Source organism: Argentina silus (assembly GCF_951799395.1).
Source record: "Argentina silus genome assembly, chromosome: X".
Taxonomy (NCBI): Eukaryota; Metazoa; Chordata; class Actinopteri; order Argentiniformes; family Argentinidae; genus Argentina; species Argentina silus.
Genome location: NC_139653.1, coordinates 10,239,930 through 10,266,383, shown reverse-complemented (window position 1 = coordinate 10,266,383; position 26,454 = coordinate 10,239,930). Strand labels below are relative to the sequence as shown.

The 26,454-nt window shown below is 47.0% G+C and overlaps 1 protein-coding gene across 1 annotated transcript in view; it reads right to left on the bottom strand.

The window, feature by feature from the left end:
• unc5b (unc-5 netrin receptor B) overlaps positions 1-26,454 on the bottom strand; it is a 47,936-nt gene that overhangs the window by 5,832 nt on the left and 15,650 nt on the right. The window contains exons 2-11 of the mRNA XM_083695446.1: positions 7,497-7,721; positions 7,154-7,297; positions 6,734-6,837; positions 6,188-6,368; positions 5,862-6,029; positions 5,435-5,599; positions 4,233-4,265; positions 1,774-1,968; positions 1,124-1,492; positions 355-442 (exon numbers count right to left, since the gene is read on the bottom strand). Of these exons, the coding sequence (XP_083551572.1) occupies positions 355-442; positions 1,124-1,492; positions 1,774-1,968; positions 4,233-4,265; positions 5,435-5,599; positions 5,862-6,029; positions 6,188-6,368; positions 6,734-6,837; positions 7,154-7,297; positions 7,497-7,721 (1,672 nt within the window). The remainder of the gene's footprint in view (positions 1-354; positions 443-1,123; positions 1,493-1,773; positions 1,969-4,232; positions 4,266-5,434; positions 5,600-5,861; positions 6,030-6,187; positions 6,369-6,733; positions 6,838-7,153; positions 7,298-7,496; positions 7,722-26,454) is intronic.

The following is a 26,454-nucleotide window of genomic DNA, read 5'->3' as shown; positions in this document are numbered from 1 at the left end:
ACCACAACATTTCAACATTAGCACCTAGACATGAAACTGTGAGAAGCAAAGTTGTCTGTTGAATTATGCATTCAACGTGGTTTGAAGTTTTGAATGCAAACAGGAATTTCAATTAGCTCCAAGTATATCAAGGCCCCCTCTAGTTTTAACTCACAGTTAGCACTAAAAAAGGTGCCAAGAAGGTGAAGGTAGCAACAGATGATTCACAGTGGCTAAATGACTTGAATGCAGACAGGAATTTTAATTAGTGCCAGTCTGATCTGTAGAATCTTTGAACTACAGCAACTACTTCTCTCATTCAACCTCCTGGCTCTGATTGAGGTGAAAGGTATGTGGCTTTGGACAGTGACTTACGTGGTTTTCTCCCATTTGTTTATGATGAGGTACATCTCATAGAACTTTCCCTGGGGAATGGTTCCTGCGGGAACTAACAGACTCACACCTTAGAGAGAGAGAGAGAGAGAGAGAAAGAGAGAGAGAGAGAGAGAGAGAGAGAGAGAGAGAGAGAGAGAGAGAGAGAGAGAGAGAGAGAGAAAGAGAGATAGATATTAGTTATCAGATGACAGCTTTGGTGTGCTTGTCTTACCAGTATCCGAGTACTTATTTAAATGTATGTGGTTAATGTGTTGTATGCGCCTAGTTGATCTTGCCTTTGAATGTACCGTGTTTTTATACATTAGCGACGTCAGTGCACAGTATGTTTACATGTCAGTCCGCGTCAGGTCAAGTTGAGTCACACTAGCAAGTCATCTTGTACTATTATTATTTTAGTGTTATTAAAGTGGTAAACTTGATATTCATCTCCGGACTCATCTTGACAACACTACAGTTAATAAAAATAAATAAATAAATAAATAAATAATAATAATAATAATAATAATAATAATTCTTCCTTCTTCTTGCATTGTGACTCCCAGTAGCCCCTGGTCCTAGCATAGATTTGTTTTCTTATGATGACTGATGGAAAGATGATTCACTTACTTAGACAAATGTATTTGTTGTAAGTTGCTTTGGATAAAGGCGTCTGCTAAATGTAAAAAATGTAAAAAGATGTTGCCTGTGTTTGAGCGGTTAATAAGGTGTAAGAGAGTGTTTGCTATGTATGGATGTGTGTATGTGTTACCTGTGTTGGGAATAGTGAGGCGTCCTCCCAGGCTGCCCAGGGTGGCGCTGGTGCTGTAGCCAGGCTCTCTGGGGAGTGTGTGCCCATGATGCTCCCTGTCCCTGCTGACCGTGCCAACTGTCTTCAGGCTCATGATCTCCCCGTCAACAGAGCTCCTTCCCGAGGGCAGCTCCAAGGACGACAGGGTAGAGGAGTTGTACACCTTGATCTTGAGGCTGGGCAGCGGGTCCAGCAGGGGTGAGGTGGTCATTGGGATCTTGTTGTGGGTGTCGTTGGCACCCTGCTGCAGGGAGAAGAGGGGCCCGCGGAAGGTGCCCGCTGTGGCTGTCAGGTCTGGGGGCGCTGAGGGATGTAGCAGGTGGGGGTTTTCTACATACAGAGGAGGGCAGACAACACAAAGAGTCTGACTGTTGGTCATCTTTGCGGGGAGTACAGACAGGGCTCAGTGTTGGGAGCAGAGCAGCAGTTGACTATAAAGTTTCAACAGGTGAGGCCAGAGAAAAGAACTAACATCATAAGGTTTAAAGAAAAAATTGGAGATAGCGAGAGATAGAAAAAGACAGAAAGTACAATAGAATGTTATTGGGCAGAATTATTTATTTAGATCTGAGTATAATGGAAGCAAACAGTGGAGTATGTGCCGGTCTTACCCTGTCTGGGGGGCTTGTAGTTGCCAGGGTGGAAGGCAGCGGTGAGAGCTGACGAGGAGTCAGTGATGTCGCCGTGGAGATGGCGACAGCTGCGGCGGTATGCCAGAACACCCACACACAGCACTAGTATCACACACAGCAATAGAGCCCCGATCAGACCAGCATACACTGCCACACCCATACCTGGGTCCAGAGCTGAGAGATAGAGAGAGAGAGAGAGAGATGTTAGGCCTTCAACACACACACACACACACACACACACACACACACACACACACACACACACACACACACACACACACACACACACACAGCTGACACACACTTAAGGCCAAGGGAAACACATGAGGATAGAACTGCACACAGACAATTCCGATGTACTACACAGGAGTTATGCAGACTTTTAAAAGAACATCAATTCTACAAAATCAATCCCTTTTCCTCCTAAAATACATTACCCAGGAGTCTCAGGAGAGCTCTTGAGAACAAAAGTAATGATCAGATGATTATGATGAATAAAAAGTAATGATCAGATATTTAGACTGATACCAGCTGAGCTGGGGGGGGGGGGGGGGGGCTGTTTACTAAACTAGGGGCGGTCCTAACCTCACCTGCTCCATGGACTCCTTTGGAGGTCTGGAGAATTTTAGATTAGCTTGGATTGAACTGGACGGAGCGATGCGAGAATGTGCTCACAATTTCATTGGATGAAACTTTCCAAGAACCCTCCCCCTACGTGTAGGATGGTTCTGGCTTCTTGTTATGTGCGTCATCTTTTCCGACCGGGTAGGACTATTTTGCAGATAGTTGTTGCCTGTGCTAGCTTGCAACATTTAAGAACATTTAAGAAAACCATAAGGAAAAACTGAATTGTGTTTACCCCCCCACGCTATCACAGCCAGACCCAACTCAGGCACGTCAGCCAGAGAGAGACGAGGAGGCGATGGGGAGGATGGGGTGGGACTGGGGGAGGAGTGCAGGACAGGACAGAGGAAAACAGGCAGCGATAGGAGGGACAGAAAATTAGATAGCAGACAAGAGGAGCATGTCTATGAGTGAGAGGGAGAAAAAGAGGATGAGTAGGATAAGGTTAAGGAAAGAGGAGAGGAGAGGAGAGGAGAGGAGAGGAGAGGAGAGGAGAGGAGAGGAGAGGAGAGGAGAGGAGAGGAGAGGAGAGGAGAGGAGAGAAGAGGAGAAGGAGGTGGTTGAGAAAAGGCCCAGGGGTGAAGGAGACAGGGGTGGCAGGAAGTTGGAAGAGAGAGGACCACAGACAGAGTAGAGATGTACAGAATGTGCAACAAGAAAAAGAAAAGGTGGAGTAGAGACAGAGTGGGGAGCCAGAGGCAGGCGGAGGAGAGTTTGCACGCTCACATGGCGCAACGGAACCGAATCCGACAGCCGTCCGCACTTATTACCACAAACGGAACAACAGTGAATTACTGTATCTGTGTATCCCTGTGTATCTCTGTGTATCCCTGTGTATCTCTGTGTATCCCTGTGTATCTCTGTGTATCCCTGTATATCCCTAAGTATCCCTGTATATCTCTGTGTATCTCTGTGTATCCCTGTGTATCCCTGTGTATCCCTGTGTATCTCTGTATATCTCTGTATATCCCTAAGTATCCCTGTGTATCCCTAAGTATCCCTGTGTATCCCTAAGTATCCCTGTGTATCCCTGTATATCCCTGTGTATCCCTGTGTATCCCTGTATATCCCTGTGTATCCCTGTGTATCCCTGTGTATCCCTGTGTATCCCTGTGCCCATGTCACATTCAGCTAAGAGATTTACCATCACATCAACTGTAAACTATATTATTAATCAAAATAACTTAAAGGTTCAGATATAAATGAAGTCTACATGCAAGTCTCAATGATCTATTTCATTTTCAAATACATTCTGTAGATCATCTCCTATACATGGATGTCAATTTTCAGCACATTTCTGCACACAAACAAACATATTGTTACACATCTAAACAGTGCATGTTCCCACTATTAATTTATAGGTGAGATATACTTTTTTGGACAGTTTCTTTATTAATTATTCTGTTTACAGTTCAGTGTATCATCGTAACAGTGTTTATCTAAAATAGCTAGATTATTTTGTTATGTAAGATATGAGAAGTGCTAGGTAAATGCCTGCTCAAAGCCTTATGCTACTCTCAGAGACTGGACAAGACTGGACAGCATTCATAACCAGGGTGGGCAGGAGGGTGAGGTGTATCTTCAATTAACTCAATTTGAGACAATATGAAAGTGTGGACACATAGAGTTCTACACAGAACATTGCACACAAACAGTCCTACAGTATACACAAGCGCATATGCTATAACTCATCACGCACGCATGCGCGCGCACACACACACACACACACACACACACACACACACACACACACACAAAGAGTGGGTGAACAGTACACACTAGAGAAGAGTGAGGTCATGAAAATGTAAACTTACGATGACTTGCATGTTCAATAGAAATCTTTTTATCTGTTTGAGTAAGAAAAAACAATAAAAGAGGAAAACAAAGAACGTAAAAATGAATGGAGCAGTAGTTATGCAAAGTTACAGTAATGAGAAAGCATAAGAAATTAGCAAATAAACAACAAAGTCCATCAATATGTAAATATGAACAAAAACAGAAGTAGCAATGAAACCAGCTTATTATACCAGCATTACTGAGGATGAGTTTCAGCAGATACATGATGTGTGTAGCCTGTTGGCATCTGTGTGAGCTCATGATTGGTTGTATCGATGCATATTAATGGGAGAAAACATATGTGTGAAAGAAATGACAGTGTGTGAAAAGAGGTAGAGAGAGATTTATTGGTGAACCTACTTCTGAATGAGACGGTTGAACTGAAGATGTCAACTGAGGACTCTGAGGTCAACTTTTTTATTAGATAATCATAAATATTAACAATAGAGCACCCGCCATCCCTTCCTACACCCCCACACCTTCTCCCTTCCCCACCAGAGAGCATGCCGTAGACTGTACTGTGCATATTGGGGAACTAGAGAGAGCGCTACATTCTGCATATATGGATCAGTCTGTGTGCAGTATACTGTACTTATGTGTCTGTCATAAGTCTGTTTGTGTCTGGACTGTGTATCTAATATGATTGAGCAACTATTTGTTTGGAGTGTGCTGTGTATCTGATCTGTGTATCTGATCTGTGTGTGTGTGTGTGTGTGTGTGTGTGTGTGTGTGTGTGTGTGTGTGTGTGTATGCGTGTGTGTGTGTGTGTGTGTGTGTGTGTGTGTGTGCATGTGTGTGTGTGTCTCCACCATCTCTCCCCTCTGTTAATTTCTCCACTTACTCATCATGCATGCTGACAACTCCATTACGTCCTTTGCCTAACACTCAACAATCCAACCTTCCATCTGTGATTTTATATTTGGATCACTTGTCTTCCCTTTTTTGTGAACCCACATTTCTCAGCCAAACATCTGACTGTGTCAAATGCTTCCCTCAAAACTCTACCTCTGCTGCAAGTCTCATCTACTTCTTACTATGGTCAGGTACTTCAGAAAAACAAAAGAGGTTAAGAACTCAACACTGAGTGAGGAAATAACTGGCAGCCTGGTTTCTTGGTACCTCAGTTATCTTTTATTATATACCAGATTGAGCCTAATGTGAATGTTCAACACAGACTCACTGCGTGTACACAGGCCCTCGGTACAGTTCTTGCTCTCCATCATGCTCCCGCTGCAGTGCCGGCCTCCGTTCCGTGGCGGGGGTGCCTGGCACTCACGGCTACGCCAGTGGGTGCACTCTGTCCCACAGGCTGACCACTTGGCCCACTCTGTCCAACCACCATCCACTGTAGGGGGCAGAGGTTACGGTCAGGAGGGCAGAGGTCATCTACAGTAGCTACAGTAAATAAAATCTATCTATATCTCCCTCAACATCAACAGCCTGTTATCTTATACAGTCTGGGCAGTGAGATACTCATGTCAGGAGTTGAGTTGACCCTAGATAATGGACTGAACTATCCATCAGCTCTGGGTTAGTTCCCATAAATACATGTAAGTTAAACCATGTGTTGTTAATGGGGCTGTCAAACAGCTGGCTGTCATCCTCACCTGGACATAGTGTAGTGCATGTGACTCTCTGGAAGGGTGGACCCTCACAGAAGGCTCCGCCATTGAGTGGTGCAGGATTGGTGCAGCTGCGTGTCCGTCGTTGCCAGCCCCTCCCACACCGCGCGTTACACTCTGACCATTCAGTCCAAGAGGACCAGCCCCCACTCACTGTAAGAGACAGACAGTCAGGCAAACAGACACACAGAAAGTTTTGAAGCATGTCACGTGTGTATATGTGCATTAAATCACATTAATTATCGCTGAGATAAAGTGTAACTGTGAGAGTGTGTGTAGAGAGTGTAGTTGTGTGCGTGTGCGTGTGTTACCGTAGACAATGAGTGTGGCTGTGCTGCTGCGTCTCTTGGCCACTACGTTGCGGGCTACACAGGTGTAGTTGGCCGTGTCAGAGAGGCGTGCCTGCTTGATGATCAGGTCATGGTCGATGGTCATCAGGAAGTTGGAGTCCAGGGCAGGGTCAATGGTGTCCTCATTCTTCAGCCAGTCCACCTGAGGAAGCATGGGACACATAGCCCACAGTCAGACAGAGAACGTACAACACACACACACACACACACACACACACACACACACACACACACACACACACACACACACACAGGATGTGTCAGGATGAGGAGGATGAAGAAGATCAGAATGAGGTTGCTACAATTTGCTTCAGCTAAAGAGTGCTGCAAAACACTATGTTTTTAGTGGGCATGGCCGCTAAGTTGGTAATGCCGTTGCAGTTTGTGTTGGGAGCAGACCCACATTGCGGTGACTCCAAATGACCAAAACGGTCTTTGTACATGATTTTAGTGGTGTGCAGTGCTCTTTAGCAGAAACAAATTTGGGCCAACGAGTGATGAAGGTACCTCGGCAGGAGGCATGCCCTCCGGGGGGCGACACTGCAGCAGCACCTCCTGCTCCAGACGCACCTCTCTGCCCAAAGGCTCCTGTTCAAAGTTCTTACGCAGATCTGCAGGGGACAACAGAGAGTTAAGAGTTACTGACAGACACCGCACCAACACTCAGAGTGACACCCTGTTCATCTAAATGTGATTTGCTGTCACACAGACAGACAAATGCAAAGCCAGAAATAGCCTCTGCCATGTGTTTAGCTGCATATTCTCATGTCCTGTCAATCCCACCATATGCCCGCAGGGACTCATATGAATGTATTTAATTAACACATGCATGCATGCACGCACACACGCACGCACGCACGCACGCATGCACTCACACACGCACACACACACACACACACACACACAGACAGAGACAGTGGGACTGACATGCAATGCGGACGTAGGCACGGCTGCTCTTGGTGGTGCCTGCGGAGCTCCAGGCCACACATTGACACCAGTAGTCCTCAAGCCCAAACAGCTCCTCCACCTGGGTCCTAGACACAGAGATATCCACCTCTCTCACTACCAGACCTGGGAAGTCATGGGGGGGGGGGGGGGTGACAGAGAGAGAGAGAGAGAGAGAGAGAGAGAGAGAGAGAGAGAGAGAGAGAGAGAGAGAGAGAGAGAGAGAGAGAGAGAGAGAGAGAGAGAGAGAGAGAGAGAGCTTGTGAGTGTATGTTTACAAATCACTTGAGGAAGTACTGTAATGTCCTAGTGTGTGTGTCACTACCTGTGATCTGGTCCAGGCTCTCCCTGGTCACATGATCATTCTGGTTGACCCACTCTCCGTTACATTTGAAGTAGATTTGGGTGGCGGGGGCGGCCCGGCAGCGTAGCTGGACCGGACGGTTCTTCACTATAAAGGCATCCTCTGGTTCCAGCTGGAACTCAGGTAGTGGTTCTGCTGGTGCCGAGGGGAACGAGTCTGGGAGAACCTCACTGTAGTCACTGCTCTCTGGAAACACACAAACGCATAACATGATTAGCAACCTGGAGAAAGTATATTCATAAAACACGAAGTGTACGTTTTGTGTATGTGTGTGTCAGCCAGTCAGAGGACATACATGATTTCAGAAGTGTGTGCTGTGTGAGTGTGTATGTGAAACTCTGAACCCTGTGTGTGCATTTTCAAGGAGTGTACATGTATGTGTGTGCAGGGCTTGCACCCAAAGATTTGCCGCACAACGGTGGTTGCAACTCTGACCTTTTTTTTAATATAAATATATATGCTAGGCTATATTTGCTATTTAGTCACACCACATACAAATAACTGCTTAACACCATCTGCCCCCTTAACCACAGTTCTTTCAAGCCAGTCTTTGCACTGTGCCCAGAGACCAGAAAATGCCTTCTTAGTGGCAGCATAGACTCCTACGATGAAAAATAACATCATGTATGTTTTCTCTTTTACATTAGGTAGGCCTACCCTAATAAATCTAGATAGATAATAAAGTAGAAAATAAAGTGCTGCATGTCTTTTTTTTGCTTAGCCAATTATGTAAATATACTTTGATATACACACCTTGTGCGTTGGCATGCTGCACTTCAACGTGGCCTATCAGGATGTTGGTCGGTCTTCCCTTGCGAATGATACGCGCATATACAATTTCACATTCTTTCGTTGATATGTCGGTGTCACCATCTATCATGAAAGACAGGTAAGGAGACGCAGCAATTTGCGTAGCGGTCTTCTTTTTCAGGGTGTCCGCTATCGCTCCAATGAACTGGGCATATCTGTCGTTGGTATATGTTGGGTTTACAGACAATCCATTTTTCTTTTGAAGTAATATTTGCGATTTAAATTTGGTGAAAGGCAGTTCTTCTTCCTTGGCGATGTTGTATGTCATGTTAAATTTCAAAGTCCGTTTCTTGCCATTGGGAGGGTGGTAGCTCTGCTGTTAATACGTCTGTCTCTGCATTGCGTGTGCCTTTTGCTGTTATTATGAACTTTGAGGGTCTCATGCTTGAATGTAATAGCTGCAGCTGTAAATGGTGTGTTGCTGCAACAGTTGGACCGCATTGTTTACAGTAAACACAGTACATGCTTCATGTCTTTATTATATGAGCCAAGTGTATTCTTTAAGCCAACGGTATACAGTAACACTTGGCCTTTTTTAGCTGCAGCTGGCTTTGGCTGCTCTACCTCTGGCTTGGAATCTGTTGCTGGTGTTATTTCAGGCTCGGGAGGCACGGGTGTAAGGGACACTGCCTAACGGTAGTGGACTTCCCGAAAAACGAGTTTATCGTACGGTTCCTTTTCCAACACTTTCTATGCTAGCTTCCTTTTCGCGCGGAAAATGTTGTCATCGTTACTAGGGGAGGGGGAGAGGACTCTCTCTCTCTCTCTCTCTCTCTCTCTCTCTCTCTCTCTCTCTCTCTCTCTCTCTCTCTCTCTCTCTCTCTCTCTCTCTCTCTCTCTCTCTCTCTCTCACACACACACACACACACACACACACACACACACACACACACACACACACACACACACACACACACACACACACACACACACACACACCAGAGACAGAGAAACACATGCCCCTAGTACATGGAGGATAATAAAGTAATGAACACAAAATTAGCCTACTGTTTGACCAAATCATGTTTTGGGGATAAAAAAAACTAAAAACATTAGACCAGCTAGATTCCAGTCGCACTGCTGCCCTGTATATCGGGACGTTGACATTGAGGCACCCCTCTGGTTTCAGTGTTCTGCTCTGTCCCCTGCCCAGAGAGACAGATCTTCCTGGGGTGGGGGCTGGCAGGGGCTGGTGACCTTCCAGTGACAGGCCTGGTGATCACCTTTATCCCCTGACATTTTCCTTGTGACACATCCCTCCTGGCACCGTCATAGACCGTCTCTCTCTAGAGGGACACACTGTCTCAGCCACACTCCTTGTGCTGTCATCCTAACACTGGGCACACACACCCAAGACCATAACCAGCACCCACCCAGGAGCAGGGCTACAGCAGCCTCTACCGTGAAGCAGAACAACCTGATCAGAACCAGTTGAAGCAGATATACTCTGTAGCCTACTCCCACCTTTCAGTCTTCCTGACCACAGACACACAAATATACACAGACTTATACAGTATAACCCCCAGCGATCCCACCCTGTCTCTCTGTAACTCACAATACACACAAAGGCCATTTCAGCAGTCTACCCTATCTCCTCCAGGCAAAAAAAAAACTTTAAGGTATGTCAGATATTTCATGGCAAGGAAACCAACACAGATATAAAATGCAAAGTAAATCCCTGAAGCATCAAAGACTGAAAAGGTACTACATTTTAAAGACTGGTGCACTTTGATTGTGTTAATGAACTATTAGCTGACTTAGTTTTAGACAGTACTTTCTGGTTAGTTGTGGCTAATATAAATGGTTAAAGGCCTTGATTTACACACAGACATATTTGTTGTGTCTAGGAAAGCGATCTGAATTCTGGGGGATTGAGTGACCTTGGTCCTGTCTGGAGATCAGGTCAGTACCTCCTGGGCATGTCTAGTGCTGAGGTGAGGCAGTACACACACACACACACACACACACACACACACACACACACACACACACATACACACATACACACATACACACACACACACACACACACACACACACACACACACACACACACACACACACACACACACACACACACAGAACACAGGAAATAGGTTTGCTTTCACACCATGTCACAGAGCCAGCCTCAGTGATCTCATATTCACTCCGATCAGTGAATACTGGCATGAGAAGTCTGGAAATAAAGACTATTGACTAAGTAGCTGCAGGAATGGCCCAAGACAGCTTTTCTGGCCAAGCCAATGGTCTCAGATAAATTCAATCTCTCAGAGGCGAGACCAGAGTGGCCAGCAGCTCTGAGCCCAGCACAGTGCAGTGGCCCTCAAACAGGGAAGAGAGGAGAGGAGAGGAGAGGAGAGGGCAGGGCAGGGGCTCTGAGGCCAGCGGGCAGCCAGGGTGGACCTGTCACCCTCAATCTGTCTCAGCCTGTCACAGACACAGCAGTGTCCTCTCTTCTCCTAAAGAAGGACAGATCACATTGAGGGAGAGAACCACCACGCACGCACACACGCACACACAGACACAAGCTCAAGCACATACACTTTCAAATCTGTGCAATCTGTAAATATTGTCACATTCACATCATGCTGATATTAGAGCACTTCAGTGAGAGTCAAGTCTCTATCTGTCCCTCTCTCTATTCATCCCTCTCTTTCCCTATGTCTCTCCTCTCCCTTCACTAAGCTGTCACCTCCACTCTTTCAGACTTTGAATTCTCTGTCAATAAGCAATTGTGTTTCTCTTTCTCCATCTTCCTTTGTCCAGAATTGATCGCTCTGCTCAAACACAGACCGAAAAACACAGCCTGTCACTCTCAGGGCGCCACAGCGGAGGCGAGGAGAGAGACAGACAGAGAAAGAGGAGTGAGAGACAGACAGAGACAGTGGTTAAGACAGTGGTAGAGACAGAGACAGAATGGAGGAGAGCTATGTGTGTGGAGCTGGAGAAGCAGACACAGTTTAATTAAAACACAGTTGGGAAGAGACAAAGCTCCCCAGCACTCCCTGCGATAACAGAGAAAGGGGCTTAAAGTGGAACCTGTGTTTTTGGGCAGGAACACAAACATCCATCAGACCTCAGCAGCCAGCAATTTCTGTGGAATGGAGCACATCTTTAAAGACAAGGGCTCTTCAGAGCCTCCACTGCAAGTCTTTTATTACTCTAATGATAGACAGCAGACAGCTAGGGAGCACACAGGCTGCTGGGTATTCTTTTCTGGAGCACGTAATCACACAATCTTACACATGATGACATACTGTACACTGACACGCACGCATGTAACACACACACACACACACACACACACACACACACACACACACACACACACACACACTGTCACACACACAGGTATATTCAGAGAGACAGTATGTGAACATCTGTGGCGTCACTAGAATGTGCCTTTCTCCTCACCCAGCATACAATATCACAGAGCAGATACAGAGCCAGAGTGACAGTGGTGAACTCTGGCCCACTGAGGGGGGATCGCGTGAGAACAAAGGAGGCTAGACAGAGGTGAGAGGGAGGATGACCAAAAGCTGTCTCTCAGTCTAAGAGTCATGTACACAGAGAGAAACACATAGACAAACACTCACACACTGTCATCTCCCTCTCAATGCGTGCTGGAATTGGTCTGTAATGACTAGTCTAGGGTGAAACAGGGATTACAACATTGACTCTCCCTGTCTCTTTCTCAATGTTATTCTGTCTCCCTGTTGTGCTCTGTCTCACATACACACACAAACACACTAGCATAGTCTCACACACACACACACACACACACACACACATACACACACACACACACACACACACACACACACACACAGTTATTTTTGTAGCTCTAGTGCCTCTAGCCAGGGTGGAGTCTAAACTGTACTTTATCATTACCTTACAGAGTCAGTCATTACTGTCCTATTGACAGTGCTACACTCACACACACACACACACACACACACACACACACACACACACACACACACACACACACACACACATACACAGTTTCAAAAGACACAGGGTCAGACGTTGTATTCTGAGAGATCACATCAGCGTTTCCTGTCAAGTCTTCATCATTCTCTGAGGACAAAAACAAACAAATAAACACGTGTTTCTTCCCCTCCTAGTTCGGCATCTAATGAGGGTATATTTTTCTGTTTCCCCTCCCCTAGCTCCCGCCTGCTGGACTCAAAGTACTCAAAGCAGATCCAGTCAACTTCAAATGACATTCCACACGCACACACGCACAGGCACACACACACACACACACACACACACACACACACACACACACACACACACACACACATCCCCAGCCACAACCGAAGCCAGGGCTATATAGACTTGTAGCCCTGAGCACAACAACACAGCAGATTCACTAAGCCCACTGAGGACAAACAATGGTAATAACAATAACAGCAACTTATGATAGCACTGCCAGTGATACTGTAAAGTTTCCTGTTTATTTTTGTGTTCCTCACCTTGTCTCTCATTGAGGGTGAGTGGGCTGTCAGCGCGACACTAGGGCTTCCAGGCCTCCATTGGCAGCCAGGTTTGCCAGCTGGCTGACCAGATCCAGCAGCTGATGGCGTGCCTCGAGACTCTCATCTCTTCTCCTCCGGTCCCGGCGCCAGTTCCGACCCTTGATCCCGCTCCTGTTCCAGTTCCAGTTCCTGCTCCCCTGCCCTACCGGCACCAGCTCCTCACCTCTCCAGATCCAAGCGTTTCTCCGGTGACTCCGGTAACTGTTGGGCATTCCTGGTCCAGCGTGGGCTGCATTTCAAGCTACAGGCGTCGTCATTCCAGACGGAACGAGCCAAGGTGGCTTATGTCATCAACCACCTTACCGGCAGAGCTGAAGGCTGGGCCACGGTCGAGTGGGCTAGGGATTCTCCAGTCTGCAATTCCCTGGAAGTTTTTACTAACACTCTCCACAAGATTTTTGACCACAGAACCCCCGGTCGAGAGGCAGCAAGAGCACTCATGGGCAAGAGGTGGGTTTCCGACTACGCCATCGAGTTCCGCACCCTGGCAGCTGATAGCGGCTGTAACCCATCTGCTCTGTTTGATGCCTTTCTGTATGGGCTTTCCGATCCCATCAAGGACCAATTGGCTCCTCTTGAGCTTCCCCCTAATCTGATTCTCCTTTCACTCTGGCCATTAGAATCGACAATCACCTTCAAGACAGAGAGAGAGATCCAGGGCTGCGATAACTCCACCCACCCTGAGGGGTCAGTTCACTGCTGATAGCTCTTCTTCATGCCGTCTTCCCCAACGGCCCGTCCTGGCGGCCGACTCACCAGCGCCCCCTACTGCTTCGGAGCCCATGCAGTTGGGGAGAGCTAGGCTCGGAGCATCAGCACTGTATACGTTAAGGCAGTGGCATCTATTGTGCTCAGCTGGGTCATTTCATGTCAGGGTGTCCAGTAAGACATGGCTCATCAGTGAGGAAGAGGGCGTTGGCGAGCCGAACTGTTTTTTCTGCTAACCCCTCTTGTTGTTTCACTCCTGCTCGGCTTATTACTCCATCCCAGACTCTCAATCATCCTGTGTTTGTGGACTCTGGAGCAGAAAGTTTAATTGATTGGAGGTTAGCCAAGAGACTTGGTCTTGACATTGTTCCCCTGCCCAAGCCATTGGAGGCCAACGCTCTAGATGGTCGCCTACTGTGCAGAGTCACTCACTACACTCAACCGATTTAATTAATCATCACCAATAATCACACTGAGTTTCTGAGCTTCCACCTTTTCAACTCTCCTTTACAGCCTCTCATTCTGGGTTACCCCGGGCTCTCCAAGCATAACCCTCATATAAACTGGTCCTTTGGAGAGGTTATGAGTTGGGGCGAGGGATGTTCACTCTCATGCTTTCCGTCCGTTCCTGCTTCAGTACATTGACTCTTCCCTTGCTGCCGCTATCATTCGCCCATCCTCTTCTCCTGCTGGGGCTGGCTTCTTCTTCCTTGACAAGAAGGATAAGACACTTCGCCCCTGCATCGACTATCAAGCCCTGAATGATATTACCATAAAGAACAGGTACCCCCTCCCTCTTATCTCGTCTTCTTTTGAACTTTTACAAGGGGCTAAGATCTTCACTAAGCTCGATCTCCGAAATGCCTATCATTTAGTTAGGATAAGGGAGGGGGACGAGTGGAAGACGGCCTTCAATACTCCTAGTGGCCACTATGAATACCTGGTTATGCCTTTTGGTCTCACTAATGCTCCAGCTGTGTTTCAGGCTCTGAGACAGGTTGAACCAGTTTGTCTTTGTTTACCTAGATAATATCCTCATCTTCTCCCCGGACGAGGAGACTCATGTCCAGCACGTTCACCAGGTTCTCCAGCGCCTCCTCAAATCAACTCTTTGTGAAAGCGGAGAAGTGTGAGTTCCATGCATTCACTGTTGCTTTCCTTGGATTAATCATCTCGGAGGATAGCATTCAAATGGATCCTGCCAAGGTTAGTGTGGTTGCTGAGTGGCCCACGCCAACCAGTCGCAAGTTAGTACAGCGTTTCTTGGTCTTTGCTAATTTTTATAGACAGTTCATCAGGAACTTTAGCACCGTTGCCACACCACTGCATGCCCTCACCTCTTCTTCGGTCAAGTTCCAGTGGTCTCCCCAGGAGATCAGGCTTTCTGGAGACTGAAGGAGAGCTTCACCTCGGCACCCGTCCTCACTCTTCTGGATTGCCAAGGAGACGGCGGAGGCAATGTTGTTTAATGTGTTCCGTATCCATGGATTCCCTAGGGATGTGATGTCAGATCGGGGCCCACAATTCATCTCTCGGTTCTGGAAGGCATTCTGCTCACTTCTCTGTGCCACCGTCAGCCTCTCCTCCGGGTACCATCCCCAGTCCAATGACCATTGTCGTGTCCCAGAACCCAGCCACTTGGAGTAAGCACCTCCTCTGGGTCGAGTATGCCCACAACACCCTGCAGGGTTCTGCTTCTGGTCTCTCCCCCTTCCAGTGCGCCTACGGGTACCAGCCGCTGCTGTTCCTGGACCTGGAGACGGAGGTCAGCGTTCCTGCCCAAGCATTCGTTCGGCGGTGTCACCGCACCTGGAGGCCTGGCACCGCCCACCCCTACTTACCAGCCGGGGCTGTCCACTCGGGACCTCCCCCTACAAGTGGAGTCCCATAAACTGGCTCCCCGGTTTGTGGGTCCCTTCCCCATTTTAAAAATGATTAACCTTGTTGCTGTGCAGCTCAGACTTCCCAGATCCCTGAGGGTGCAGCCTACCTTTCACGTGGCCAGGGTCAAGCCAGTCTCGTCCTTTTTCTTAGTTTATGTTTGTCTTTGTTTCATGTTATTCATTTATTGTTTCCTGTTTATTTTTGTGTTCCTCACCTTGACTCTCGTTTAAAACACTTCAACCTGCCCTTGTGTGTTTCCCACCTGTGTGATTGTCTACCCCGCCCTGATTGGCTTCACCTGTTCCTCATCATCCTTCCCTGTGTATTTAGTCTCTGTGTTCCCCTGTCTCTGTACCAGTTTGTCTTTGTACCTTCATGTTATACGTCCCAGCAATTTTCCTAATGTTAAGTATTCCTGGTTTTGGATCTACGATTGGTTTTCTGACTTTGCCTTTTTGCCTACCCCTTACTGGATTATCTGCCCACTCATTGACTGCCTACCTGTGTACCAAACCCTGCTTTTTGGAATTAAAGACTATTCTTTTGAATTTAAGTTTTGTCCTGAGTCGTGCAGTTGAGTCCTCTGCCTGCGTACTACAGCCATTACAGATACAGAATAACAATATTAGATTCATTCAGTCTAGCTCTAGTAATCACTATTGATAGTATGGTATTGACTATCATCATCCTTATTATCCTCATCATCACTCCAGTATTTGAGGTATATTGGAGTGCGTGCATGTGAGCACACGCACACAGCGGATGGAGACAAAGATGGATGGAGGAGATAGTCTCTCCTTGCCTTCCTTAAAGGACAATTACAATGAGTGATTGATATTCAGTGACCTCATCTTCATCAGCCTGAACACAACTCTCTACATACAAGAGCACAAGAGGAGAGCAGGACAGAGTGTGTAGGGGGGAGAGAGAGAGAGAGAGAGAGAAAATAGGATACTGTGAACGAGAGAGGATTAAATGAAGAAATGAGAAGAGACAGAGATGTTAGCAAACGATATGAGAATAAGAGAAGGGGGAGAGGCAAGACATGGAAAATCAAAGTGTGTGTGAGTCAGTGTGTGCCAGGCTGGGTGTGAGAAGACGTGTCCAGTGACAGGGTAGGCATGTTGGAGTGACACATTGTCCTCTTCTCAAACCAATAAAGACAGGCGAAGCAAGAGGAATCGTGTCGCTCATCCGTCTGACTGCACACACACACACACACACACACACACACACACACACACACACACAGACAGTTCACTGCACTTGGCTACCTAATACACACACACACAAACCAATTAAAAGCGCAAAAACACAGATATTGTAAGTTTCTTCAGGTACTATCATATGTTCACTAGTCAAAAATGGACCAAATCTTGCTACATACCGGTAGACATAGTACCTGATTCTACCATCAACTGGCACCATGTAAGGCACCAGGAGCTGAACCTGCAAATGGCTGATTTGAGCCCCCTCAGTCTCAGGACATTACCTGTAGCTGCCCGCCCTCCGAGCCCCCTCAGTCTCAGGACATTACCTGTAGCTGCCCGCCCTCCGAGCCCCCTCAGTCTCAGGACATTACCTGTAGCTGCCCGCCCTCCGAGCCCCCTCAGTCTCAGGACATTACCTGTAGCTGCCCGCCCTCCCTCCCTGTCTCTCCTCTTTCTTATTGCAATGCATTTCTTCCGTCTTAGAATCAGTATGTACTGAAAATGCAGGAACACTCTTACTCATGGTACAAGGCTGTTCAATGTTTACACAATGTTCACATAAGTCTTTCTTGCAAACACAGTGACATACATCAACACCTAACCAAACCCCCCCAAAACTAGTGTACGTACACACTACACAAACACACACTCACACAGTCTGAGGCAGAAATGCTTGAATAGTGGCTTGGGAGTTCATCATGGCAATGGAACTGTCACACCATTGATTAGCTCCAATATGTTAACAAACACGCCTGCAGAGGGACTATTTTTGTAGTGTGAGACCCCAAGTTTCATCAGGATAAGTGTGTGTGAGTATGTATGCAAAGTGAGAGTGAGGAATTGTGTTGCGAGCCTGTGCGTTGTGCACATGCACATGTTTGTGTGTGCGTGTATGTGTGTGTGCGTGTGTGTGTGTGTGTGTGTGTGTATGTACGAGGGAAGTGGCAGGGTGGCAGGGAAGCAGATTGGCAGAGGAGAGGGTCAAGCAGGTGATGGAGATACAGAGTGACAGAAATGCTTCGCTCATCCATCCAGTGTGTCAGGGTGACAGAAGGAGCGAAAGCCTGGGGATACACACACACACATACACACACACACACACACACACACACACACACACACACACACACCGCTATAGTTACACACACAAACAGGTCAGAGACCGGCACAAACCACAAAATGCATAGGCACACACACACACACACACACACAATTGTAACACCTTAATTGTAAATGAGGCGTGACCTGCCCCTCCCTCGTAGACACATCTCTCCCCCATGGCTCTGTAGAATGGTGCATTCATGACCAACTCTGAAACTTGGAATTCCCACCTGTAATCTCTGAGTATGGAGCGTTCATTGATTGATTGTGATATGGGAAACTCTAAACAACTTAAATGCTTGCAGATGATGGCTAATGTTGGACAGTTATAACTGCTTTAATGTTCAAGTTTGCAAGTTTGCAACTCTCCAAATTGCATCTCATGCATGAAAACAAACTTCAGTGTGTACAGCTTAGAAAAACATTGTAGTTATATTTCCACTTCACATTAGCGTAAGCTTCTGAAAATCCTGCCAAGCTCGTGGTTACTTTCTTGTTGACATGACATCAGAAAACTACAAGTTGGAAACTCTGAGCTCGAGGATGATACCTGAGTTTCCCATTTATAATTACAAGTTGGATGGTCGAATATGTATGGGTGGGTGTGACCGTGGGAGTCTTAATAGGATTTGTGATTGTGACTTTGCTATTGAATGTGAATAGCCAGTGCCACTGTGATCGCCAACCAGGGGCTGGCTCTCCACTCTCTCACAGCTAGGGGGCACTACCCCCCACTGTGCCCATTAATCACAGCCCATCAATAATCCCCAGTGCTGAGAGTGTCTATCCCCCTGACCACCTACCGCATGGGAACACAGACACATACGACCACCACCATCAATCAGTCCCACAGATGGATGAGGAGGGGGGGGGGGGGGGTAGAGAGAGAGAGAGAGAGAGAGAGAGAGAGAGAAAGATTGTGTGTTGTTGTCCCCATTATACACTAGTCATTACAGACCAATGTCATCACATTACTTAGAGGACAAACTCAGACAGGAATATGACTGTGCCCCTTCCTGTATATGTGTGTGTGTGTGTGTGTGTGTGTGTGTGTGTGTGTGTGTGTGTGTGTGTGTGTGTGTGTGTGTGTGTATTTAGTGTCAGGCGCCACTGCTTGCTCTGCCGCTGTGTAGCTGCTTGAGAAGACTTGCGCAAATCTGCCCAGTGTGGCTGGTTGCCATGACGTATAGTCACATGAAGCTGCCTTCTCCAGAGGCCTCCAGTCCACCAACGGATCACCATGGTGCACACAAAGCAACTAGACAACCTCACTCACTCTCTTTCTATCCCTCTCTCCATCTGCTGCCACCTGACTTCCTCTTTTTGGATATCTCTCTCTCAAACGTACCCCTCTCATTCTGTCTCCCTCTCCCTTTGAGTCTGTGTGTGTGTGTGTGTGTGTGTGTGTGTGTGTGTGTCTGTGTGTGTGTGTGTGTGTGTGAGTACAGTGGGGTGAGTGTTTGGGAGCTGAGGCCGTATGGCAGTAATTACATGAGAAGATGAGCAGCATTCCTTCCTGAGGGCAGGCTGATTACAGGCCTCTCTCACTGGGCCCTTGTAATTACCCACTCCACCTCCCCCCTCACCCCTCCTCACCCACCTTCTCCCTCCTCCTGCACTCAGATCATCCCTTACCCCGGTGACAAGGCCACAGTCTCTATCCCACTCTTGTCCACCACTTCTCTTCTCTACCCCCCAATCTCTCCCTCTCTCCCACTATAACCCACCCTCTCTGTGCCACTCTACCTCCTCTACTTCTCTGTCTGATTACAACAGCACAATATAGCACACACAGAGGACACAAACTGGCACAAGAAGTCCCTCACACAGTCAGACCACATATTTGCTGAATCTCACCCATAAATAAAATGGACGATTACCTAATGTGTCCACAGACACATAGTAACACATCATACACCATGCACATTAGAATCAACACAAACCCAAAACCGGTCAGCATTCCACCCCCGCCCCCTTCCCTCCTCGAACCCCTCCCTGTGATGTCACACCCTGTCCCTTGTGAGTGTGTCTGTGTCTGTGTGTGTGTGTCCGTGTCTGTGTGTGTGTATGTGTGTGTGTGTGTGTGTGTGTGTGTGTGTGTGTGTGTGTGTGTGTGTGTGTGTGTGTGTGTGTGTGTGTGTGTGTGTGTGTGTGTGTGTGTGTGTGTGTGTCGGGGGTTGACCCGCTTTCCTGTTGGCGCCCCATCAGTCCAGGAGGCCGCACCTAGAGACGAGCTACACTGACAACTTCTGCCTCGCAGGTAATTCCCAGCCCTACCCCCCTCCTTATCTTCCTCCCCCCTCTCACACAAACCAGTCTGTCCACACCAGCCAGAGATACCAGAGAGACTGGAGACAGACAGACTGCGTCCCTTCCCCCAACCCAAAACCATTTCCCTCTCCTCAGACCACTACTATTCCTTTCATGGCCATAAGAGATGTGGTGGGTCGCCATTTTGTAGTAAGCTGTTTCACTGCCAACATTTGGCTTTTAACAAATGATTTGTTTGTGTGTAGGTTTGGAACAGTATTTTTGGGTTTGTAGTACAAGGGTGATTATATAAGTGACTTCTTTAAATGACATTGTTGAAGGGAATGTTAAATGCGATGAAGAGGTCAGAAAAACGCCTCCACTGTCATGCAGCAAGAACAGAGAGGCTAAGGCTGAGTTTCTTCCCCCACGCCATCAGAATCGTCAACGATTACCCCACCAGTGCCCCCCTCAAGTCACTCACACATGCACTGTCATCTTAACACATATGCACACACATAATCATCCATCTGCTATTTATATTGCTTACTTATATGCTTACTGCTTATACTGTTCATATTGTTTATACTGTTTATACTGTCCATACTGTATATTTTTTAGTACTTCTATTTTTATTTTATTGTATTTTAAAACTTATTGTATTGTTGCACTACTCTGTGGCACTGTCACTTTTGCATTTCACTGTATACTTGTATGCACGTGACAAATAAAGAATCTTGAATCTTGAAGAGGCGGTGTTCTTAACAGTAGAAACAACAAACATGCTCTCCAGAGACACAAGTCTGCCTGAATCAAACTTCCTGTAAAAATCAGACACCATGAGCAGGTGATAATGAAGAAAAAGAGGGAGGGGTGAGGAAGATAAAGAGAGAACAAAATGAAACGAGATGGTGGTGGGAGGGTTGAGGATCACACAACATTCTCTATAACCCAGGCAACAAGGCAGAGAGGAGGATAGAGAGATGAGGAGGTGTAGTCAGAGCTGCATGAAGAGACAGAGAATGAAGGGTGACAGTTGGGGTCTGGAACCCTCTCCGGTAAGCAAGGTAATGTGAGCATTTGATAAGACTAAAGACAGATAAGAGACAATAAAGGGAATGTGGTGAGGAAAGAACACAGCAGTGAGCAGGTAACCATGGTAGAGAGGAAAGGGCGGGAGTGGATGGAAAGAGAGAGAGACAGAGAGAGGCATAGGTGGAGGGAAGGAGGAAGAGAGAAGACTGCTCCCTGGGTGCTGCTATGATGCACCTCATGGTGGTGGGTGGGTGGGTGGGGGAGGGGGGGTTGTTGTTGCCATCAGTAGGAGCACCATTAGAGAGGCCTGTTGGTGTAATGTGTTGTGACAGCGTTGATTCTTGTGACTAACTGCTTTGGCATGAGAGCCCCTCTGTCATGCTAATGAAGAGATGAGGGGATGAGCTGAATTGACAGGGGATCGACGGGCCATTCCACACACACACACACACACACACACACACACACACACACACACACACACACACACACACACACACACACACACACACACATACACACGCACACATACACAAACAAACTTGCAAGACATGGACACACTGACAGTTCTGTACAGACGGCATATGATACACTGGTACACATAGGACCATAACATAATATCAGAGAGACAAAGGGACACACACACACACACACACACACACGCACACACACACACACACACACACACACACACACACACACACACACACACACACACATAAACAAACACACACAGGAAATCCTCTGCCTTTATTGCGTCCCCTTGCATCAGAGAGATCCACGGATACACCAAAGAAACAGAGCACAAAACAAGCAATATAGGAGAGGAGTGTGTGTGTGAGAGAGAGATAGAGAGTGAACGCCTGTGTATGAGAGTAAGATAACAGGAGAGAGAAAATAGATAAGAGGGTTTAAAGGAAGAAAGCCCATGTGGATGAGGACTAGTGACTGGGAGATAGATGAGGTAAAGTGATGGGGAGATAGTGTAGGTAGGGGAGTAGATGTGAGCCAGAGGTGGGGGTTAGAGAGAGATTTAGATCAATCACCTGACCCTGCTGATTCCCAGGTCTTGTAAGGGAAGGAGTCCTGTGCTCTGGTTTATTAGAGCTAATGCTCACTTTATCCCCCCGGTCTCACTCCCTCTCTCTCTCTCTCCCTCTACATCCCTCTATCTCCCTCTACATCCCTCTCTCTCCCTCTACATCCCTCTCTCTCCCTCTACATCCCTCTCTCTCCCTCCCAAACAAACAGCAGAATATCACTTGCTCCGAGTCACCTCTGACTGTCTCTCCTCTCTCAAATCAGGCAGAAGGATGCAGGCTAGACAATAACACAGCCTCGATCTTCCTATGTAAACAACAGCAGCAAAAGCACTGCAACAGAGAAAGTCTTTTGGCCACATTATTGGTTGTGTTCCTTGGGTGGCAAGTCAGCACTCACACATACACCATCCATGAAGCGCTTGTTCTGGCTAGTGGTGATGATTCAGAGATATGAGCAGCTGTTAGTTGTAAGGTATGTGTGGTTCTTCATCCACTAGAGCTGGGGAACTAGCTCTAGTAAAGGGGCCATAGCAAAGCCAGGGGCACCACCACACTGTACTGGGAGTGAAGGGGAGGAGAGATGTGGAAAGTGTGTGGAAAGCACCTAAGGGGAAGAGTGCCTGTGGCATAGGGAAATATGGGTGAGTGGGTGGGAGTCAGAGCTGGACTGGGAGAGTGGGTGGAGGAGGGACAGTCAGGGGAGAGAGTCACATGACTGTTGCTCACGGCCTGACGGTGACACTGAGTGGCGGGTGTGTAAGGCACAGTGACAGTAATGATGGTAGACTTTCAGCTTTCCTCTCTCCTCCTCTCCTCCCTCTCTCTCTCTCTGACATACAGTACTCCCTCCATTACAGCCCTGCCAGTAGTGTAGACCCCCCATACGCCCCCCTCCACCCCCCAGTCCCTCTGTTACACCCCCCCATGGGACCCTGTATGGACAGAAGGGTATTAGCAGACTGTCTGTATCATATGTGGACCCTGTCCCACTAAACCACTCATGGACCATGGACAGTGTCTATCAGTTACATAAGCCCTATTCCCACAGACATAACCTCGTTCAGACCCAGTTTGAAAAGCCTGGGGAAATCCATTGCAGAAAATAGCTACAAATTTCAAAACCGTTTGAAATGTGTGATGTCTTGCAACATGTTAAAACAATCAAATACCTTGTTTGGCTGTTGCTCTAAAAGAACAGAATACAGTTTTTTCTTCAGGTTTTCTTCCATTTTCTTCAATGTTGCAAGCTAGCATAGGCAACATCAATCTGCAAAATAGTCCTACCCAGAAAAGATGACGCACATAACCACAAGCAACCATTCTACGTGCATATGGGAGGAGGGTTCTTGGAATGTAACATCAATGAAATTGCGAGCACATTCTCCCATCGCTCCGTCCAGTTCAATCTAAGCCAGAACGGGTAATCTAAAATCCTCCAGACCTCCAAAAGAGGCGTGAGAACAGCGTGATTTAGAGGTATGGCTATGCGAGACTACCACAGACATAACTTCGAAATGCCTGAAAAGAAATCCCGGTATTTTTTGTCTGACCCCTGTTTACACATGCCTTGATTTACCATGATTTATGGGATTCACCCCGTTTACACACATTAGTGAGTTGCGGGAAGGTGGGCAATGATAACCCTGGATATTTCATAGATAGACAACGTTACCACTTCCTAGCACAACGCCTGACTTGTCTTTCATTCCAAAAAACAAGATGTATTTATTTCAGTACTGAGACAGGCAAGGCCACGCACCAGCATGTAATAACATGATAGTGACAATTATCACAAAGTTTTTAGTCACACCCAAACTCCTAACAGACCAGCTGGCTAGGTTCAAGGGACAAAATACACTGTTAGTTTCATAAGTGTCCAGTGTCAGAAAAAGACACTCCTCATCTGCACCTCCTCATTATAACCAACATATCTAGCAAGCCAGCAACATCAGGCGTTAGCTAGAAGTGGAGCAACAGCTGTAAACTTAGCTCTGATATGCCATATAGAAAATTGCAATCAATCAAGCAAAAACATCAAAACAAAGAAATCACAAAGTGCAAATATTCTGCCATGACTCACCAATCTGGAGGCCCTTTTGGACTGCTAGCATCCTCAACTCCGTATCAATATAGATGCTATTATATACACGCACGTGGTAAAGTATTGTGTGCATAAAGAGGATAAATCACAACAATGCCATTTTTTCAGATATTTGAAGTTGACAAAATGTGCTTGTAAAAATGTGCAGTTACATTTTGGATAATAACATCTATAATGATACGGAGTTGAATCGGCAATGTATCGGCTCAGTTTACACAGACCCCTGATCGGCATTTTGCCAGGACCATGGCTAGGTCTGCCATAGGAAAAAGATTTACCGTTATGCCCTAGCCCAGGTCAGTTTACACAAACAACAGTAAATTACCGGTAAATTATTGGGACATGCCTCTGTCCCAATAATCAACATCAACATGGACACTCAATATCAACATGGACAGTTAGTGCATGGCTCAGCCATGTCTGTGGATCAAGAGCATGGGTGCTGGGCAGTGTATGTGTGTGTGTGTGTCTGGTGCATGGCCATGTGTCCCCAGAGTAAGCTGTGTTTGGGCTGTAGCTGTGCTGTGCTGCCTGCCTGGCTGCTCTCCCTTGGCGCGCGGCGCTGGTTAAGAGGTTTGTGTATCCCATTAGGATGATGAAGAGGCCTTTCATCAGCACACTCCCTCCGGCCAGAGGCTGACAGGAGCTTTACCTCGACAAGCCTCTCATACACGCTCTACATGAGACAGCACACAGCACAGGGATCCGCAGACACCTGCAGACACACATACACACACACACACACACACACACACACACACACACACACACACACACACAGGAGGAAGGGGAAACCTGACTTCTGACTTTCTATCTCATTCTATTTATAACATTAGCAAATGGTTGTCACTGTACAGAGAGGAAGACAAGGCCTCACTTATTTTGAGTCCCGTTCTATTCTATTTTTACCCATTGCCACATGAGGACTTACTAATAGTGGAACAGAACAGTGCTGGGTCCAGATGGGCAACATCATTTTTCAAGAGGAGAGAAGAGAAGAGAAGAGGAGAGGAGAGGAGAAGAGGAAAGGAGAAGAGAGGAGAGGAGAGAGAGAGAGAGAGAGAGAGAGAGAACAAACCAACAAACAAACAAACACAGGAGTCTAACTGGTCAGGCTGGCTAAGCAGACAGTAGAGTGAAAGAGGTCTGTCCAGTGGGTAAATCCATAGCAATATCTGTCCCATTGAGCCACTAAGGACTGTCTGTGACTAAAGGCAATACATGTGTAGGCAGGGCTAAACACAAACATCATTAACATGACCACACAGAGCAGGGAGTCTGAGTATTTCATGTTCTGTGTAGTATTTATGAGGCAACCTGTAGAATGTCTATGGAAATGTATGGGGGGGGGTGGGGGGGGGGCATTCCTAGTCTGCACACATGCACTGCCCCATCAGTATTCTGGATTATTCCAGTCAGAATAGATTATCTTGCCATAATCTCTTTCTGAAAACAGACCTAAATGCAACAAAACAATGTACAATAACAAAAACAGGTAGTGCACAATACGCACATACATACACACAACCACACAAATCTACAACATTAAACAGACTAAATTCCAACGTCAGCCCTAAACTGTTCTTCGGGGCTCTCTCTGCACCTCAGAAGACGTGTTTATACCCCAAGAGTTGCAGAGGAATGTGTGCCTTTGAGAGAGCCTGTCAGAGATAATGATAAAGCTTTGGATGTGTGTCTACGTGTAGTACCATCACAACACCCTATATGAAGGGTCATTACAGCCTCAGCCCAGCCCTGCTGATGGCCCTGACAGTGGCACCAGACCTCCAGCACTCAGCTGTAGCGCAGTGAGGCCAGCACATTCCAGAGGTGAGTCTAGTGGGTTAGGCCCACTCTCCATGGCTGGTGGAGCAGCTGAACAGCCATGCTGTATGAGAACACCAGAAGAATGGAACCGTTTGACCCCAAATATGGTTGCAGTCAATTGGGTCATTTATAGAGCACAATGGCAGGCAGCAAACACAGAGACTATTAGATTGTTCCCACAATTCACAATTAATTCAGCATAACTGACTTCAGAGCTGCTATTTCTACATCAACAAAGGACCTACTTTTAGAGTGTCTGCAGTGTGAAGCAAGTTGTCAGGCCAATATTGGGAAATGTATAGGTGGCGGAGTAAAAGATACGGGTCAGTAGACAGTTGATAAGAGCAGTCAGAGGTACACATGTAGGCCCATCCCACGCATTGACTATGATCTTTCTATTGGGGC